The sequence below is a fragment of the Carlito syrichta genome, unplaced genomic scaffold, assembly GCF_000164805.1.
Source record: "Carlito syrichta isolate Samal-C Ts95f unplaced genomic scaffold, Tarsius_syrichta-2.0.1 Scaffold315490, whole genome shotgun sequence".
In the NCBI taxonomy this organism is placed as follows: Eukaryota; Metazoa; Chordata; class Mammalia; order Primates; family Tarsiidae; genus Carlito; species Carlito syrichta.
The window spans coordinates 1054356-1074592 of NW_007259586.1; the positions used below are offsets into that span (position 1 = coordinate 1054356).

The 20237-nt window shown below is 44.4% G+C and overlaps 1 protein-coding gene across 1 annotated transcript in view; it reads left to right on the forward strand.

Annotated features, from left to right (window-relative positions):
- The window catches only part of LRIG1 (leucine rich repeats and immunoglobulin like domains 1), a 128401-nt gene that overhangs the window by 43731 nt on the left and 64433 nt on the right, over positions 1 to 20237 (forward strand). Inside the window, exon 3 of the mRNA XM_008072883.2 lies at positions 7604 to 7678. Coding sequence (XP_008071074.1) covers positions 7604 to 7678 — 75 coding nt within the window. The remainder of the gene's footprint in view (positions 1 to 7603; positions 7679 to 20237) is intronic.

Below are 20237 nucleotides of genomic sequence, written 5' to 3' on the forward strand. Positions count from 1 at the left end.
TTTGGCTGCCCTTAAATTCTGTGCCCCTCCTCATCCAAGTCTAGCCTTGCTTACAAACTTCTCCTCTCACAGAATTGTCATTAAGTTGGGGGAAGCCATGCTCTGAACAAGGAAACCAGTAAGATTTACAAGTAATATGGGGGATATAGAACAGAGTAATGTAAGAGATTGTTTTTCATCTTGTTTTCTTTTAAAATATAAATTTTGAAACTAGCCAGGTGTGGTGACGTGCACTTGTAGTTCCAGTACTCAGGACTGAGGTGGAAGGATCACCTGAACTTAGGAGGTCAAGGCTACAGTGAGTCTTGATTGTGCCACTGCACTCCGCCTGAGTGACAGAGTGAGACCCTGACTCAAAATAATAATGATGATAATAATAACAATAACTCTGGAGGCATGGTGGAGATGTGGTGGTCAGGAAGGTGATAGTTGAACAGATGTGAATGATGAGGACAGAAAGGACCGCAAGTACTGGGGCCTTGAGGAAGAAACATGCCGAGGGCCACTGTGCTTGGTGTGCTTAAGGGGAGGGGAGAGGTATGTGGCCAGGACCCGGATCCTTTAGGGCCCTGAGATCACAGTAGATATAATTTTGACCATCATTGGACTGCCAACCTTTACTCGGTACTTCTCAGAGATTCTGCCCCATCTAGATCTTGAACTGAGAACTCACTTCCGCCTGTCCTTCATTGAAGATACTAGCTATGAGTCTTAAAATACATTTCTCACTTAACAACAGTCACAGTAATCATAGCAGCACTGTGCTAATAAGCCTTTGGAGAATATGACATCATCTAACCCTCACACCAACTATGATATGGAAGATTTTCTTTACAAGACTTTTCTCCACTTTGCAGAGGAGTAAACGGAAACTCAGAAGTTAAAGAAACTTGAACAGTGTCACATGGCTGGTAAAGCTGAGATATTGAGCTCAGCTCCACATGATTCCAAAACCTGTGCATTTAACCCTGAGGCTGCATTGCCTTAAATCCTGGAGTCCCTTATCTTAACCATGGCAGTCAACTGAAGATGAAAAAAAGACAGGAATTATTCTGCCTGCATTTCTCACCCTGCTTCACTTGTTTCTATATCAGCCTTCCCTTTGTGCATATAGAGTCTTACCTCTTACTCCCAGACCCTTCATCAAAACCCACACTGTCCTTCAAGCCTGGCCTCTCTTCTCCCTTCATGTTTTGACTTTTCTTCCTCCTCTGAACTTTCTGGGCAGGATGATGCTCCTGACCCTATCCTGTGCACTTCCTTTTTGTGAGTGAATTCTTTCTTTCATCTGCCAGTGCACTTAAGAAGACTGACCATACGCAAGCCATGGTGTTAACTCCGTAAAATATCACTTCTACCTTTTTTACACAGTTGAAGGAACCAAGGCATGGGGTTTGGCTGAGATTGCATAGCTAGTAAGTGGTAGAACTGGGCCTGTGCCCCCCCAGTCAAACTCCTGGTCCACATGTTCTGTGGCAACGCTACCTCCCTTGAGTGGGGAGATGTTAAGACAGATGTCAAATTTTACAGATTGAATATAGGGTAGCGCATTTCAGTAGCAGCAGATTTGATTTTGAGTTCTGATTTTTCCTTTTACGGGGTCTGTGTTTCTGGACAAGTTACTTAGCTTCTTAGAACTTCCCTTCTTCCTCCATAATGACATTGTAACATTGTCAGCATTGTTATGGTGATTAAGATGATGTACAAGGCCTTGTACATGGGAAAGCCTTACTGAATGTCATCCTCCTCCTCTTCTGCTAATTTTGGAACCATGCAGCCCTCTAAGTTGGGCGCATTGTTTAGAAGCAAATTCTTGAGGGCTGACAGGCTGAACCTCTTACCACTGTGACCACCTCCTATCATACCCTATCCTGTGGGATGAATGAGATGAATTCACTGTTACCCAGAGCAGCATGACTTCTCACTGAGAAGGATCCAGGCCTTTTCCTAAGGGAATTCTAATATGGAGCTAGAAAGAGGCATTTGGGAGTGAGGGGTGAGGATGTGGGGAGAAGAATATGGAAGAAAAGAAGAAAATTGTAGCTGACCACCATTGCTTCAAAATGAACTAGACTTGAGCATTCCCCAGGGGCTGTCAGTTCTCTCCAGTCCTGCAGAGCTGTCAGGGTCTGGTGTCCTCAGCAAGATGGGAGCCACAGGCTGACAGAGCAGTGGGTAGTGGTTTAGCAGTGGTTTTATTTTGGAGGCCCCAGAACCACATAACGTCATGGACCAGCTGAGAGAGAAGGCGAGCCCTGTGGAGGCCCCTGGAGGACACGAGAACACTTGTACAGCTGCTTCCAAGCCACATGGGCTTCATTGCCCACAGCCCTGAGGAAAGCCCACCAGGGAGTGCTTTCAGCCGGGGGCCTGGCAGGCAAGGCTCCTCTATTAATAAGAGGGGCTATTTATATAGTCCTCTGTAAAAGCTACGCTCGGATCACGTTACTGCCGCCTGGCCTGCTAGTGCTTGCTGTGGATGCTGCTGTGTGCTTGCCAGGGCCACTGACCTAAAATGTTCCTCAAGGTGGCGAGGAGGCCTCGAGTGTGCCCTGCTTTGGATATTTGTGGCTCATCCCACTCTGGCTGGCTGCTGCTCCCCTGTGTGTATGTATGGGAGTGTGATGGGGTATGTTTAAGGGGAGGGTGAATAATGAGAGGTGTCATTTTAAGGCACTGGCTTTTTGGCTGTGAATCACTACCACCTCTAAGCAATTCCTGCATATCTGGCTATATCCTAGGCTCTTAGGTTTCATTATTTCAGCTGGATCCTGCTGAAATTGTATTATTTACATTTTTGGGAAGAGGGAATTAAGGCACAGCAAAGTTAAGTGATGTGCTTAGCATTGGATTGTTAAGGGGTGAATTGGGGTTGAGTGAACCCAGGTCAGTCTGATTTAACAATCTGAGTGGTATAATCCCCTCCTAATAATCTCTGCTTTGGAACCATGCCTCAATTTCTTTTCTTAAGGTGGGGTAATAATGTAATATCTTCCTCAAAGGTCTGGCATATCATTCAGTAAGATATTGCACATAGAGAACTTAGGGCAGAGTCTGGCACATAGTAAATGGTCAACCATATTTTTGTTTATAATTGTTAACGTAAAGTAATTATATCTGTCTTATACTAAAATAACTTTATGTGGCTATCTGATATAGACAGTATATGAGGGGGACCCCCCAAAAAAACCCAGAATTTATTTATAAAAATTGTATATTCTTACATGTTAAACTTTGGTCACCTTCAGAGTACTCCTCGTTTAATACAATACACCTATTGAGACACATTTTCCACTGCTCAAAACAGTTTTTGAACTTGTCAATTTTGATGCCTTTTAGTGCTTCTGTCATTTTTTGTTTCACCTCTTCTTCATTAGCAAAATGTTTCCCTCTGAGGATTTTTTTATATTGGGGAAACAAAAAAAGTTACCTGGGGCAAGATAGGGTGAATAGGGAGGGTGGGACATGGGGGTCATGCTGGTTTGAGTGAAAAAACTGCTAATCACTCAGTGCAGTGTGGGTAGGTGTGCTTGTAAATCACCTATCAGGAAATGGGCAAACAGGTGGAAAGAATCACCAAAAAAAGAAAAAAAAAATTTCACTGAAGCTGAATACAGTCTTTCACAGCAACACTAGCTGGTATAGTGATACTGATGGGTTCCTAGAACATTTACCTAGCAGGGGAAGCCTGTACTACAAGGGGCCCACCCTCCAAAAAATAATTCCAGGGTTTTTTTTGGGGGGAGGGGAATCTCCCCCGTATATTGCCAAAGCAATTAATTAGCTTGTGTTATTTTCAAGTAACTAAGGCATAATAATAGTTATCAAGTGACCCTGGCTCCAAATCTATGGTTCTACCTACTTGCTGCTCATGGCTTTCCCTCTTTTAAGAAACAAAACCAACCAAAGTTCTAACCCCTGCCCAAGTTTTACTGTTATTAATTGCAGCTCTGTGTGTAATGGGAAGCAACCAAAAAGCAAATGCTGTGTCTTCCAGTAGTGGATTAGCTAAAGTATGGTTGTCATACCAGCAGAAGAGTACTCTATAACTGGTTAAAATAACTGTGGCAATATCTAGGATATATTACTAAGGGAAAAAACAGCAGTACAGAACAGTTTGTATAACACACACCCATCTGTGCAAAAGAAAAACACATGTGTATTTCTGGTAGCTGGTAGATCAGAGGATGGAAGTACAAGGACGCTTTGTTTTTCTTTGTATATTCCTTGTATTCTTTTTTGAAATAGTTTAAAATTTTTATTGTGTGCTTATAACAGCTATTCAATAAATAAATACAACCTAAAAAAGCACTATAACCCCAAATTATTCCTGTGTTGGTTTTACATTGTTTGTTAAATCCAAATTTGATTAACGTGATGATGATGATGAATTACTATGAAATATCCCTCCGAATATTTTGCGTCTTACAAAATGTAAAACTTCCTTTAACCAAACCAAGTAAGTGGAAGTTTTGTGAGAAAGCTGAGGGACCAGAAGGTCTAAGCCGCCCTTTGGATTGAGTTGAAAAAGGTTCCACCTCCATGTCAGGCCATCCATGTCCCTCACTTGTGTCTTCTCCAGCTTCAGGGTCAGGCCGTGACTCATGGTCTGATGCATCGGAGGCACTGTTTCATCCTGAATCACCAGTAAAAAGTTCAGTTTTAGAGCCAGACATTTTAGAACGATTCTTAGAGCTTTGGATAGAAGTAAATTTTGGAGAGGGATACGGAGTGGGGAGTAAGTTGGAGAGGGATGAGGAATGGGGTAAGTGGTAGAAGACTGCACAACCATAGATAGTCAAAAGATTTCATCAGACACAGTCTTTATTTTCTAAAATTTTCTTATTCATGGAGACTCTGCTGTCCTTCCCAAGAGCCTTTTCCCTCAAAGCTTGAGCTGAGCTATTTTTGACCAGTCTCTATTTCTGTCTGGCAAGATGTTCACTGCATCTCACAGTGAGTTGGGCCTCTATTGCCTTCTGAGGATAGTATTCTTGTTTAACATGACAGAGCAAACGAAGAGGAAGCCAGTAGTGGCGCAGCTCTCAGACTTACTTCAACCAATGGTTCTTTTTTTAAAGAGGAAATGATCTAGAAGTAAGCACACTGTGCAGTGTGTCTCTTTGGGGCTCCGACTGTCCTCTTTGTAATCAGGCAGCCCTGTTGAGATTAAAGCCTGCTATTTCTGACCGAGCCTGTTGACTTGGGGCTGCTCATAAGACATACAGTGAATGCCCCGCTAACCTTCAGCATTGGTCTATTGCCTCTGTATGTGCCACTTCCAGCAGTTCTGTTAAGATTGTATATATTGTTACGTCCCTTTTCCTTGTTCGTTTATTTCTGTGAAACTGGGTGGAGCAGTTTGTCCTAGGTACGGTGAGGCTGGCCTGAGACCAGACTCATCAGCCAAAGCTCCCTACAGAGAAGTCTACGTTCTTTGTTTCAGGTTTAAAATGGTAAGCAGGCTGGAAAACAACTATGATGTTACCTAAGGGATTATGGGCTTTCCGACTGGCCTTTTAGCATGTTACTCGCCTCTGATTTGCAGTCACATTTTGTTTGGCACTGGGCTGTGTCCTCCCTAGTTGTGTGACCCTTGGCTAGTTACTTAAACTGGCTTAGAGAACTTATCTATAATGCAGGGACCAGGAGGAATACCTGGCACCTAACTCAAAGTTGTGGTGGTGAAATTACATAAGGCATGAAGAGTGTTTGTTTTAATTATAAAGAAATATAGGGTAATCATGAAGAACCAAGACTCGGATAGACACCCTGGGCCACTGGCACTTATTGCTGGAGATCTTAGTCAAATTACTTAACATCTCAGTGTTTTCATTTCATCAGTGGTATAGTAGAAATGTTCCTGGGACCTACTTCCTAGGGGTCTAAAGATGAGATGATACACTGAATGGATCTTAGAGCCATGCCTGGTACATTGTAGCCTTCATTAAATTACCTCCTGCTGTTACTATTATTACTACTATCTTCTGTATTTTAGAATAAATCTCTAAGAATTGAAGGGTTCTTAGGCGTATGGCCTTATTGGCAGCAGGTCCCTGACCTTAGCTTTTCTTGCTCTGATAAAACCCAAGAGTCTCATAATAATAAGTACATTGATGGGGTACTATGAAGACTTATTAGTGAAGATGAAGACTGATGGGAGTTTTCAGTATCCCTGCACCACAATGGGAAATGGATCACAGCAGGGTTGGAGGAGATAAAAGGTGAAGCAGAAACAATCTGATTTAGGGGGCAGTAAGATAAGAGACTGTTAAAGTAATTAATTGTCTGTTTCAACACACAAACAAGGGCCCTTTAAGTGGAGAAAGGATTTACCACATGATACGGATCTGCTCTCTCTCCGCCAGATGCTTCAGTCATGAAGCTATTGAAACAGGCATTATATGTCCCGCAGCCCAGTAATTGCTAGTCTTCATCCCTAACTGACTTTGGCACTGAAGAAAGTAAATGGGATAATTCAAGGCTTTCCTTTTTTTCCCCTCCTATTCATTTCTATAAAAGATGGCAGACAATCAGATTATTCTATTCAAGCAAAGGCTAGCTGTATACTAGTATGAATACAGCTGTCATTTCAGTGGCCTTGTCTTCAAACAGTAACAAGATGCTCTGTGTAAGACATACCTCCCTCATAAAATTGAAACTACGATAACCCAGTTTTATCCCCTTGACTTTGCGTCTCAAACAGAGCTTTTTTCTAGCCTTTCACCCGGCAAAAAGCCTGAACATCAGGCTTTGGTTTTCTTAAGGATTTTTGGGCTCACTTGGCAAGTCTGAGTTTGGATTCTCTTCCCAGATTTGGAAATGCATGTCCATGTATGGAGGCCAGATTGCACAGCCTCTGGGGGCAGACCAGGCAAGCTGTCTTTTGGTTTGTGGGCTTCCCCTTCCATGAAGAGATATTAGCTATGGAAGTGCAGATTTAGACTGTTAAGTCAGGAAGAGAGCTTGGAGAGCAAATCGTGTCTGTGGAGAATTTTCAAAACGTCTGTGTTTAAAAGCATGTGCATATAATGTTCTTTTTCCTGGAAGAAGCATCTGGAGGCTTCAGTAGAGTCCAGAAAAGCTGGAACCTCAAATGGATGAAAGTCTGAGTCCATCTCCTTTGTTATTTCACAGATGAAGCATTGAAATAATTGGCCCCATGTGTCACGAGTCCTTCAGAATTCCGCGTAAGCAAGGGAATAAGTCTTAGCTCTGGGTCTGTACCCTTTGGCAAGGGTAGGTTTCAGCTCATCAGAAATGTTCCCATGGTCTGGGGGTGCTTTTGTCCTGAATCGGCATCATGACCTATTTTCATTGTTTCTTGTCTGTTAGTCTTAGGAAGCCGGTAGAAGACAGGAGAAGTTTCCTCTTAGTGTTTATTCCTAACCATGGGTGTGGAAAATGTTTAGTTTTTATGACCTCACGTGATTCCTCTCCCTTAAAAAAATCACTTCTTATTTTTTATCTTTTATTCAACATTCCAATATAGCCTTAATATGGCTGACTCACCAGTATTTTTTTATTTCTCTTGTATGTGTATGATTTCAGACTGCTAATTTAAATGCTTTAAACGATTGATTTCTTGTTGCTGTTGTTACAGGTACCTCAATAACAATGAGTTGACAGCCATACCATCCCTGGGTGCTGCTTCATCACATGTCATCTCTCTCTTTCTGTAAGTGGTGCTGTTTGGGGGACCCTGGGCTATGTGGTGAGACCATGGTGTTTGTTCCTTGCTGATACTAGGGGGGCAAGAAAACTTGAGTCGATATGCTGGTTGGTGAAGAAAGCTTCTTCATGTGTCCCCAGTGATCATGACAGATGCCTTGCTTGCTGTTTTGAGTTTTACAAAATTAAGAGCTGGAAGTTTTGCCTGTTCTCTTATTTGGGGAGGAAATAGATCTTTTTAAATGCCCAGAGGTACATGGTACTAGATTTCTTGCTCCTAGTGGTTAAGCTGCAGCTTTGTTGAATAAACTAGAGTTAAAGAAAGCCGCATGAATTATAAGATGGCAAGCTCATCTTTGTGCCAGTGAATTTGGTAATGTGACTAATTACTTTTATTGGCTTTAAAAAAATGCCCTCAGGGCTCTGAAATCAACATAAAAGTAAGGAATTGTTTGTCATGGTCAAGTGTTGACAAAATATGACCTGTTTATTATTATAGACAATACATTGGCAATGATAAAGGGTTTAAAGGATCTTAACTAAAAAAGGAAAAAGGAAGTCATAGGGGATGCTGTCATTTGAGCTGTGAAGAGCCTTGTGAGAGAATCGTACTGGCCTCACCTTTGTCTCTTTAGTGGTCAGGTAGGGGAGAGATGGGGGGGGGGTTCGCTTGATTTTTAACTCATCCCAAAGACTTTCCAGATAAACTAGCCACGAGTTCAACAATTTTCCAGGCCAAATTTTATTGGCAGCTTCCCCAGCAGAGCACCGCCCTCTTCACACAGAATTTCCTGTTTCCACTCCAGCCTTGCATATTTATATTTTATTTTGATTTTCTTGGTTTTATAACTCGTTTGTGCACCTGTATGTATCTTTTCTTGAGACGGAGGCTCGGCTGACTGCGCAAAGGCACTTGGCAGAAAGATGCTGTTAGTAAGAGTGCTGCTGTGGCTTGCTGATCTCCGTTTTTTGCTGGCACCAGGCCCTGTTTTTAGGAGGTGCTATGTCCTTGGAAAACATGGTCTTGAACTTAACCCTTTTCAGGTTGCAAGAGAGCCTGGGGGGTTTAAATTGTGGCTCACTCTCTGTCCTAGACAGATGACTTAATATCTCTGAACCTTGTTTTCCTCATTGATGCAGTAAGTTTTTGACCTGCTTTATGCACAGGAAGAGTGAGGGCAAGGTGAAAGAGGAGTGCAATGTATATGAAACTCCTGAATCATGCAGGACCCTAGTAAGTGTCTGACAAATGGTAGCTGCTACTTCTGGCTAGTGGCTAGTTGTCACATGGCTCCTTGGGTCTTGGAAAGAGCTTACCTTTAGGGCCACAGGATTTGTGAGTCAGGCCTTGTTCCCGTGAAGCGCTGGAATGAAAGTTTGTGGCCCTTTTTCTTATTGATGGATAGGCAAAGGTCTGACTTTATTTTGTGCCCATTGTCTGAGAGGTGTTTAATTGTTGGCCAAATTAAATGAATTAGCCTTATGTGAGGCTAATTGGGAATGTGAGAACCCCTCGTGTATTCATTAAGCAAAGCACTTGGAGATGCTTATAACTCCTTGCTCCTTAAAGTGCAGGTCATGATCCATCAGTATATCAGCTTTGAGCTTGTTAGAAATGCAGAACCTCAGTCCTCATCCCCACCCTACTGGATCAGAAGCTGCATTGAACAAGGTCCCTGGCCATCTGTCCACATGTTAAAGTCTGAGAAATACTGATATAACTCCTTTTGTTCTTTACTTGGGATCACGGAGAATATCTTTGTGTTAACAGAGAAGAAACTGAGGCTCCCTGGAGGTCTTGTAAGTAGCAAAAGTGAGAGGAGAACCACGACTGGACACAAATGCCCATGGATCTCTCCCTTATCTGCCCATGTGCACGCAGGGCAGGAGCACAACAGGTGACTGAACCACACAGTGCCAGAGGCAGGCAGGGCCCCCAGCTTGCCCCACGGGCCTGTGGCACTTTGAATCACGCCTTGCTCTACTGACTAAAAATATTTTTCTGTTCCTTGGCCCAAGTGCCAAGAGAAGTGGGGCCGTTTGGCCTTGGTCCTGATATTCCATTAGACAGCGTTGAAATATGTAAAGCAAGAGAAAAAAAAAAAAGACTCCCTCCCTGTTTTGATTCGGTTTGGAAAATACAGGTTAGCATTGGCAGCCACTTCTTGGCCTAAGTTGGGTTCCATCTGACTTGGTCAGTGATTTCAGAAACTGAAGGGTCTTTATCTTGGTTTCCCTGAGGTGCCTGTGTTCTCTGTTCTGAGACTGGATGCCTCAATTTAATGCTTGCAGAAGTTAGGTTAGCAGCGTAACATCTGGGTAACAGGATTATTGATAAGTTTGCTGTCATCCTTCATGCCTTTTCTGTATTTCCCAAGTGGACCATGCAAAGGATAAGAGAGAAAATAGCAGAGCAAGCAGCCACTGGGCATCACTTTATAGTCACAGAACCAATGAAGGCAGAGGATTTAGCATCTCCATCCACGTGATGGTTCCAGTCGTTCAGACTTTGAAGAGCGTGTTTTGCTGATATGTCTGTTACTTTTCCTAACTTCTGAAATAAAAGGTGTCACATGTTCCAAAAATATTTCATGCCTCTATGAGTTGTGTGGCCCAGAGGCTATTCCGATGTGATGTGGAAACCCTAACACATTATCTGAAAATCTGATGGTTAATAGTTAGATGTCCTTAATCCCCAAATTTTTATTATTCTTTTGTGGGCAGACAGAGGATCAGAAAAATAATCATAATGTACAAAGGGAGTAGAGCAGACATCTGCCGAGGCTATGTGAGTTAGAGGGGCTGGGATAACTTTCTTGGGGGAAAGTTTACAAACAGGTACATCAGGGAAAAGTGGGGACCAGGCCTATATTCAGCTCTGTCTCTGATGTAGTTGAGCCTGGGATAATTTGCATTTTTTATCGCTTGTTGAAGGAGGGAGTTGAAACATGGTAAAAATAACGCTTGTAGCTTTCATATGCCTTCTGTGACCCAGAAGTTGAGAGTAGGGGTAATAATGTCACAAAAGACATAGTTCCTTCTCTGGTAACCACTGTTGCTGCTTTGTATCTTACTGTAGAAGTAGCAAGTTTGAAATTTACAGCTCAGATACCTGTAATTACAGACCTTCACCTTTGGAAGCTGGCTCTTCATCTCTGTGTTTCACTTGCTTACATGGGAGCACTCTGACTTCCCAGAGCCCTCTTAGTTGGGCGGCACGGTTGGGAGGGCTTCGTGGGAAGAGGCTTCACTTTGTGCCTGGCTTTAATATCGGGGCTTTAGAAGAGGGTTCCAGAGGCTGTGGAACAGGAGGCATAGAGCAAAATTTCAATTGGTTAATACTTTCTGATTAAAGGAATAATTCAATTAAAGGATTTGTCGAAGAACAGTTTTATTTGCAGTGTGTTCTGAGGATAATACCGAAGCCATTTGTCCTTAATAACAGAAAGCATAAAACTCAAGGAAAGCTCTTGGGTTGCAGTGAGGGAGCTAATATCATAAAATAGTGCTCAGAAAAAGAAACAGACTTTTGTTAAATGGGGGAAGAATCTGCCAGTGTATTTTTACGTTTGAGAATTTTTTTTTTTTAATTTGAAGTCCAGGAAACTCAAGTTACGATTCCCACGGCAACAGTAATTTTGTCTGATGCATAAATGGCATTTTTGTTGAAGAAAAATTTCCGCTTTTCCTGTGGTGTTACTCCACTTTGAGAAGATTGGTTACAGTGGAAATGGTTGAATTTTTGCAGTCCTAAGAGTAAAAAGGCTTGCTATAAAGCCAGCTGTAGCTCTGTCTCCTGTACATGGGCTGTAGCATGTTCCCAGATGGCCCCTGGCTTTGTCTACCTGACTTCTTTTCCAGTTGGCAGTATATTCTAGTCCTTATCCCTTAACCATGTCTCATTATTTGGTCTCCCCGAGCCTGTGTCCTTGATCAGGTGGGAGAACTAGGCAAAAATTAGGTGTACACAATTACTTGCGACTTTGTAATATTGCTATTAACATTCTTTAAGTTTATACTGCTTTTGAAAACACACTGAAATGCCGTTTACTCCTAATCTTGAAAAAAACTGAGAACTATTTTTTATGAGATAAAATTAGCATACCATAAACTCACCATTTTAACCTTTTTTTTTTTTTTTGGTTGAGTTGGGAGTCTCACTCTGTCGTCCAGACTGGAGTGCATTGGCCGCTCCCAGCCACTGCAGCCTCGACCTGCTGGGCTCCAGCGATCCTTCCGCCTCAGCCTTCCGAGTAGCCGGAACTACAGGCGTGCGCTACCACACCCAGCTGGTTTTTTAAAATTTATTGTAGAGATGAGGTCTCGCTGCCCAGGCAGGTCATGAACCCGCGGATCAGGCAATCCACTCACCTCAGCCTCCCAAAGGCGCGGGATTACAGGCTGAGCCACCGAGCACGGCTTTTTTTTTTTTTAAGTTGGAGTCTCAATCTGTTGCTCAGGCTCGAGTGCAGTGTCACGCTCACGGGCCACTGCAGCCTTGACCTGCTGGGCTCAGGTGATCCTTCCACCTCAGCTTTCCAAGTAGCTGGAATTACCGGCACGCACTACCACCCCCAGCTGATTTTTTTGACTTATTGTAGAGATGAGTCTCACCAAGTTGCGCAGACTGGTCTCGAACTGTTGGGCTCAGGCAGTCCTCTCTCCTCGGGGTCCCAAAGTGCAGGGATTATAGGTGTGAGCCACCGCGCCCGGCCTTTAACCATTTTAAAGTGTACATTTCAGCCACTTTTAAGTACATTCTCAATGTTGTGCAACCGTCACCACTGTATAATTCCACTATAACATTTTCATCACACCATAAAGAAACCCTGTGCCCCTTAAGTAGTAGCCACTTTCCATATCTCCCTCTCTCTAGCCTCTGGCAACCACTTATCTGAAAGCTAATTTTTTTTTTTTCATGTTAACAAACGTACCTGGAAGACTTAGAATATGAATAACTTAAATAAAATATCCAGGTGGCTTTCACTACTGTATTTTGCTGTGACCTCTTAGCTGAAGAAAAACTGATCGAATAAAAGGGATAACATCTCTTTAACATCTCTCTATTGTTAACTTCTGGAGAATAAAATCTGGAAGGAAAGAAATGTGGTGTCCTATCTGTGACCCCACTCGGAGCGAGGGAAGAGTGGAAGGAGCCTTGGGTGGAGTTTGAAGGATCAGAGGCAGTGAAGGCCTGAGCCGTCTTCTTGGATGGGTCTGCCAGTGGAAGTGAAATTCATAGGAATACTTAACTCTTAGAGTACCCAGCAAACCTAGAAAAAAGAGGGGCAAAATCAATCTTCTTTACAGGCTCATTAATGCAAAAGATCAGTTCACATTAAAGTGTAATTAAAGAGGGAGCCAACCATGATCTGCTGGGGAGAATAATTAGAGCCCCTCAGAGGTCCCAAGTGGGAAGCAGGGAAGGACAGGACTCAGAATTCAACTGTGGAAAATTAGACTCAGCTTCAGGACCTGAGCAATGGCCATGCATAATCAGACTTAAAAACAGGTGAAATTATACTGAGTAATTATAGTTGACTGGTATTCCTGAAATTGTGTGTGTGTCTGCACGTGTGCATGTGGGAAATATGGGGGTTTATTCTCCACCTAAGGAGTTGAGTTGAGGCCTCCTGCCTTTCTCTTTACTACCTGTCCTTAAAACTTTCTCCATATTGTATCATCTGAAAGAAGGTCATTCTTTGCAGACATTAAAGAATTGATGTGAAAATCTTTTGCACATGATCCCTGCAGGTGTGAAATAATAGTTTGCCTTTAGAAGTTGATTGGTAATCTCAGGTGATGGGGCTCTTTGTGTATTTGTTCATAGCTAAAACTGGGCATTATAGATGTGTGAACAGCTGAGGTGGATGTAGAGTGATTCTCTCGAAATCAAGGCCCATTCCATCCTTCCTTTGCCTCATGGACCATCTGATGCCTGTCATCACAATCAAGAGGGGACCTAATCAAGGGTGTTCATTAGAAAATATGGAAGCCGGGCTCGGTGGCTCAGCCTGTAATCCTGCGCCTTTGGGAGGCTGAGGTGAGTGGATTGACTGAGCCCACGAGTTCGAGACCCGCCTGGGCAACTTGGTGAGCCCTCATCTCTACAATAAGTCAAAAAATTAGCCGGGCGTGGTAGCGCGTGCCTGTAGTTCCAGCTGCTTGGAAGGCTGAGGTGGAAGGATCGCCGGAGACCAGCTGTTTGAGGCTGAGGTGGCTGGGAGCGGGCGACAGAGTGAGATTCCAACTCAAAAAAGAAAATATGGAAACAGGTAGATATGCCGCCATTCTATTTTGGAGGGGCTCCCTTCACATAGGAACCTGATTTAGTCTTTTGGTTGAAGGAAGGGCAGTCTGTTAGGGTGTTAGTATAAAAGTAAATCTTATGTGGACCGTTTGTGTTTTATTTGCTCTGGCAATAAAACACTTTCGTCAAGAGTGTGAAGGTAACAGTGAGTGGCTGCAGCCATGTTAGGAAAAAACTGTAGGCAAAATTGTGTTTAAAAATGTTCAGGTCAGCCGGGCTTGGTGGCTCAGCCTGTAATCCCGCGCCTTTGGGAGGCTGAGGTGAGTGGATTGCCTGAGCCCGCGGGTTCGAGACCCGCCTGGGCAACTTGGTGAGACCTCATCTCTACAATAAACCAAAAATTAGCCAGGCGTGGTAGCGTGTGCGCCTGTAGTTCCAGCTACTTGGAAGGCGGAGGCGGAAGGATCACCGGAGCCCAGAATGTCGAGGCTGCAGTGGCCGGGAGCGGCCACTGCACTCCAGTCTGGGTGACAGAGTGAGACTCCAACTCAAAAAAAAAAAAGGTTCAGGTCAAGTTTAAGTTCTTTTGTTCTTTGAGCAGGCTGAAGCTTTTTCAGTTCCAAGATGCTAAAGAGAAGGAAATACAGTCCTCATCAAAAAACAGCACAGCAGGAAAGCACACATAAGATGTAGTTCCTCTTCTGAGTCTTTAGAAGATGTATTCACTTCTGCCCTGTTTGCCCAGATTTCTGTTGGTGTGAACTGATAGTTTCTTCCAGATGAAACCTAGTACCCATTCCCTTGGGAGATGGTGGCTTCTTCCTCACAGGTAGGTAGACTAGTGGTTCTTAAACTGGAGCATCTGTCAAAACCACCTGCAGGGCTTGCTGAGACACAGATGACTGCCTCAGCCCCTGTTTCTGACTCAGCAGGTCTAGAGAATTTGCTCTGCTCACAAGTTCCCAAATTCTGCCACTGCAGCATCTCTGGGAGCCTGTTTTTGAGAACTGCTGTCTAGGCCTATATGCAGATGGCAGGAAGACCCAGGCTCATGTGACAGTTCTTATAAAGCTACTTGGATTTTGAGGGACAGTACATTAATTAGACCAATTCTTGATGTCACCAATGTGATGACAGGCATCTGGCTAGGAAAGTGGAGTTCCATAGCCCTGGTCATCACTTCTGAGAAAGGTTCTAAGGGCAGTGGGTACCAGTACCTCAGAACAGAACTGGCTGTGGCTTGAGGTTTGAGGCCCATGGCCGTTACATATTTGTTAATGTGCTCTTTGTTGATAATCACTCACGCCTTCCAGCAGACCTTCACCAGCTACTACAGAGGCAGAGAGTGCTTTGTGAACAGCCTCCGGGGCTGGAGACTTGTGATTATCTCAGCATGTAGGTATTGGCAGCACTGCTTACAACTGTGCATCCCTTGGGCAGGAGTTTGTTTGTTTGTTTTTTTGAGTGGGAGTCTAACTCCATCGCCCAGGCTGGAGTACAGTGGTACACTCAGCGGCCACCCCAGTGTCGGCCTGCTGGACTCTGGCGATCCTTCTGCCTCAGCCTTCCCAGTAGCTGAACTACAGGTGCACGCTACCATGCCCAGCTAATTTTTGATTTTATGGTAGAGACGAGGTCTCTCCAAGTTGCCTGGGCTGGTCTCAAACCCTCGGACTCAGGCAGTCCACTTGCCTCAGCCTACCAAAGTGCTGGGATTACAGGCTGAAGGAGTTTGTTTTAACACACCTACCGTCCTGCTGATTATCATTCATCAGTGTCTGATAAATCTTTGTCCTCACTTAAGACTTGAATGGCACCTCTTGGTGCCAAGTGGACGTTAACAGGAGTATCTGAAAGGTGGCCAAATTCTACACTCTTCATGGGGTCCACACCGGGCCTGTTGCCTCTTTCCAGCCCTCAGTTGAAAGAAATACCAAGGAAGCCCGGCTGGTTTCTGATGGAGACAGTGGGTTCATTTGCAAGGCTGCTGTGAGGTTTACCATCACGTGCCCCACGTGAAGCCCAGTATGAACAAATAGGGTGGTTCTTGCCCAGAGTTCCCGGCCTCAAAACTGGCTGTCTAACTATAGAGAAAGATGGGTAAACAGACAGTTGTCATGCAGGGGCTAGGGGATGCCCTAGGGGGCACTGCCCATCACTGGTGGGGTGCATGACAGAGAAGGTTCCCAGATGAAGTGAAATGTTAGCTGAGACCTCCTTTCTCTCCCCTGCAAGGGGGCATAAGTTACAGGCATTAGATGGAACACCCTAAATGTTCAGCAGATACATTGGATACTTGGAGGAGTACTTAGAGGAATACCAAAAGAGCTTGGCTAATTCTGTTTGTAGGCCAATGTGCACACATCGACCTCCCTCAGCCCCTGCCTTTTTTTTCCAAACAGGGTTTTATGATGAGCCAGTAAGCTTCTGTTGGAAGGCAGAGCAAGGCCTATGGTTCTTACAACTGCAGCCTCATCAGATGCTGGATACCACCAATGAGCCTCAAAATAGAAAATTAAACACCAATTTACAAAGAAAGCAGCTCTCTGTCCCGGAAACTTCCCAGGGATTCTGCAGTGCAGACTGCCTTTTGCCCCAGTCGAAGCAAGCCTTTTGCTGGAAAGAAGCCGCTGTGGCCTCCGCAGCGAGCCTGCCAAATTACACACAGTCATGACTTGTCATTTTCCTTCTCTTTGCTTTTTTTCCCCTTTCTTTGAGAGTGGGGGTGGTGAGCCAGCCAGATGAGAGGTACATCTGCAACTCATTTGCTGAGAAAGTGAAGGGAACACCAGCTGTTGGGGTTGGGGAAACTGGGGAGGGGAGTCTGAATAGGAGCTTGGTCATGGAGGTCACTGCCTTTTTTGGAAACTCGGTAGCTAAAGTTTTGTTGTTGAAAGTTAACTTTTGTTGGGTGTTTGGCTTTTCTTCTCTCTCTCTTCCCGCCACCCCCATGAGTACGTAAGCTTTAAATATAGCCCAAGATCCAGAAGGGACAGGACTGCTCCTGATGTCGAAGGAGCTGTGGATGGTCTTGGGGAAGTGCCACTTTTTTCAGCCATGGGTACAGAAAACCCTCCAGGGCTGCATGGAACAGAGCAGGGAAGCAGAGCTGCTCTGTCATTGCACAATCTCCAGTGTGAGGGGGCTGGCCCCGGCCCATATCAACAGTCTCATTCCAGCTGGGACCGTTTCCTTCTCCTCCTCCCCCTCCTCACTTCCTGCAGGTGGCTCCTGTAATCCAGTTACCACAGGGAAGCCTCGTGTGCATATGCACCTAATCCGAAAATGGCTGGCTTGACTTTGACCTATGCGGTGACCTTGCAGAGGAGGCAGGGCCTATTGTGTCGGCTCACACCTGGGAGCCATTTTCAGCTTTTATAGCCTAAGTGGAAGAAATGTGTTTGTGTTTATGCCAGGCCTTTCTTTCATAAGGCCTGTCATTGTTGGGCGATACATAGGGAATATTAGATTCACCCTGCTTGTTCAAAGACATGGGTTTCTAAAGTCAGAACAGTTAACTAATATGTTGAGGCCTATGGATTTGCTATTTTTGTAGTTTGAAAATGGTCAAATATTGGCAATCTCGTATGGTTCAGTCTTTAGAGATGAAAAATAGTGACAGCTTATGAGGGTACACTGACATTGACAGGTATTGCTCTTTGTGCCTTCCCAGGCCTCATCTTATTGTGTCACCTCTGCAGTCCTATTGAGACACAGGGTCTATTATTAAGCACAGTTTACAGATGCGATACCTAAGGCACAGAGAGGGCAAGTAACTAATTGCAGTAACAGAGCTAAGAGATATCAAAGGTGGGTCCTGGTCTCATCTCTTCATCTCTGGGGTTTAGTATGCTCATTATATATTTGGAAGTATGTGGTCTGGAAGGGTCTTATCATTTTAAGTGCTGACATATCAAATTGTATTAGGCGTGGGAAGCCTTGGGATTGTGGCCCAAAGGCTCTGGTGTTGTTCTGGAGTGTGGAGTGAGAGACTCCTACGTTGGCAGAAGCAGCACACATCCCTCAAGGTGGTGCTGCTTGCCTCTGTAATGCCTGTGCTAAGCCTATTTTTGGCCTCAGGTGAACTTACTGCGGGCAGCCCTTGGTGTGATTTTCATTAACTGATACAAAGTAACAGGAAGTCTTTCTCAGGCCCTCAAGATTATTAGGCAGACTGGCCTCCCCTCCTCCCCCCAGTCACACACACACAAATCAGTTATTCCGAGCTGGTTATGATTGGCCATCTGTTAAGGGCACAGTGAGGAAAAAATAATCTTGTCGTCAGGTCTCAGCAGGGCCCAAACTTGTTGTTCGATTGTGCCAGCAGATTCTCGGATAGTGGCTATCTGCCCTCGAAGACATCACTTCAAGGCGAATTCCTCTGCAATTTCCTCACTTCCTGGATGGCTTTCAAACCCAAACAGCTGAAATAAAGGTGCCAATTTGTGTTTTTTTTCTTCGCGACTAATTCAACAAGGAGGTAAAAGCGTGTGCTTGAAGTGAGCACCCCCTATGCTATTCAGGGGTCGTCCTTTCTAGGGGCCACTAGATTCTGCTCAGCTGTCCAGTTGTGGAGTCTCTTTGGGGGCTCAGAAACATTTTATCACTGGGAGGGCCGCTGTAAAATTAGTTTGTAAATACCAGGGCTCCTTCGCCAAAGTAGCTGTAGGACAAAGGTAGGCACAGATAGATCTCTTCACCTGACGTTGATTCGTGCATGATGTGGCTTCATAGAGAGGGAGCCGTTTTGCACGGTGAAGAGGGCTCTGCATGGGTTGGGTCTGGGTTTGAGTCCTGCCTGCCTCACCCTTGCTGCATCTTCTGGCCAGATTCTTTCCAGCCTCGGTTTTCTCACTGTTAAAATAATACATGCTGATGAGGTAGGGGTTGGTATTAGCCAAAGAGTATATGTCAGGCTGGGTGTGGTGTGTCACATCTGTAATCCCAGCACTTTGGGAGGTCGAGGTGGGAGGATTGCTTGATCTAGGGAGTTCGAGACCAACCTAGGCAACGTAGCAAGACCTTGTCTCTGCAAAAATTCAGAAAATTAGCCGGATTTGGAGGCATGTGCCTGTAGTCCCAGCTACTCAGGAAGCTGAGATGGGAGAATCTCTTGAGCCCAGGATATCGAGGCTTTGGTGAGCTGAGATCATGCCACTGCACTCCAGCTTGGGCAAGAGAATGAGACCCTGACTCAAAAACAGAAACAACCCCATAAAAATTAAAACGGTACATGTCTTCAGACAACGCCTGGTGTGTTCTGAATGTGCGCTGGGTACTAGACTCTCCCTGACGACTTCGGATTGAGCTCCTTTGGGGTTGTGAGTAAGGTGGGCCTGCTTCTGCTGCAGTGCTCTGAGGGGGGTTTGGCATTTTCTACACTGAACCCAAGAGGCCTGGTATTGGAGACCAGAGTAGTTTGTTTATATCCCCTAAAAACAGATCTTCCTTGCAGATACCCATTATGGCTCGCTCTGGAGAACCACTTGAAGTTTAGAGGAAATTCCTCTATTTGTACATATTCATTCATTTATGGGAGCTGTTGAGTATGGCAATTGAGTTGATTTTCCTTCCTTTTTCCTCCTTGCCTTTTTGCTACCTGGGGTAGGTGCAGCAAGCCGCAGAATGTCATTGAAGACGTGGCTCTCTTCCTCAGCTGCATAGTAATAGAAGGAATGGGGAACGCTAAAAAAATCCAGATGTCTACGTCTCAGGGCAATTCAGTTAAAACCTCAGGTTGGGTGTGAGAGAGGGCTGATGCTGGGTTCAGGCATTGGAGTGTTTTTTTTTTTTAAACTCTCCGGGTCATTTCAGTGTGTAGCCAAAAGTTTTAATAAGCCAAAAGCTGGATGATTGCAAGTGATAGGTATTACTCCTCCTCTTCCCTCTTATATCTATAATTTAAAATACCCAGGCTCTACCACCTTTCTGCCCTCCACTTCTTTTCTCTCTCTCTCTTTTTTTTCAGCAGTGGAAAGGAAATAAATACTAAGGCTGACCTTCAGCTTAGCACTTACGATTTTGAAAAGCCCTATGAGAGGTTTTAGTTACCTCTTTCACCACTGATTTAATTTGAAGATACTGTGCAGTTATCCACTTAGAATGACTAGGAAATTGTGTTGGTGGTATATGAGTGAGGGTGTTTGCTCTGATTAGACCTGACCCCTCATTTGGAGATCACAGAATTTGTGAATTTGCCCCCATCTGGTTCATTTCTTTCCCAACAGCCTGCCCACCCATCCTTCATTTGCGTTCTTCTGTAAGTCAGAATTAATGCCATAATGATGGTAGGAAAAAACATTTATAGTAGAGCAAT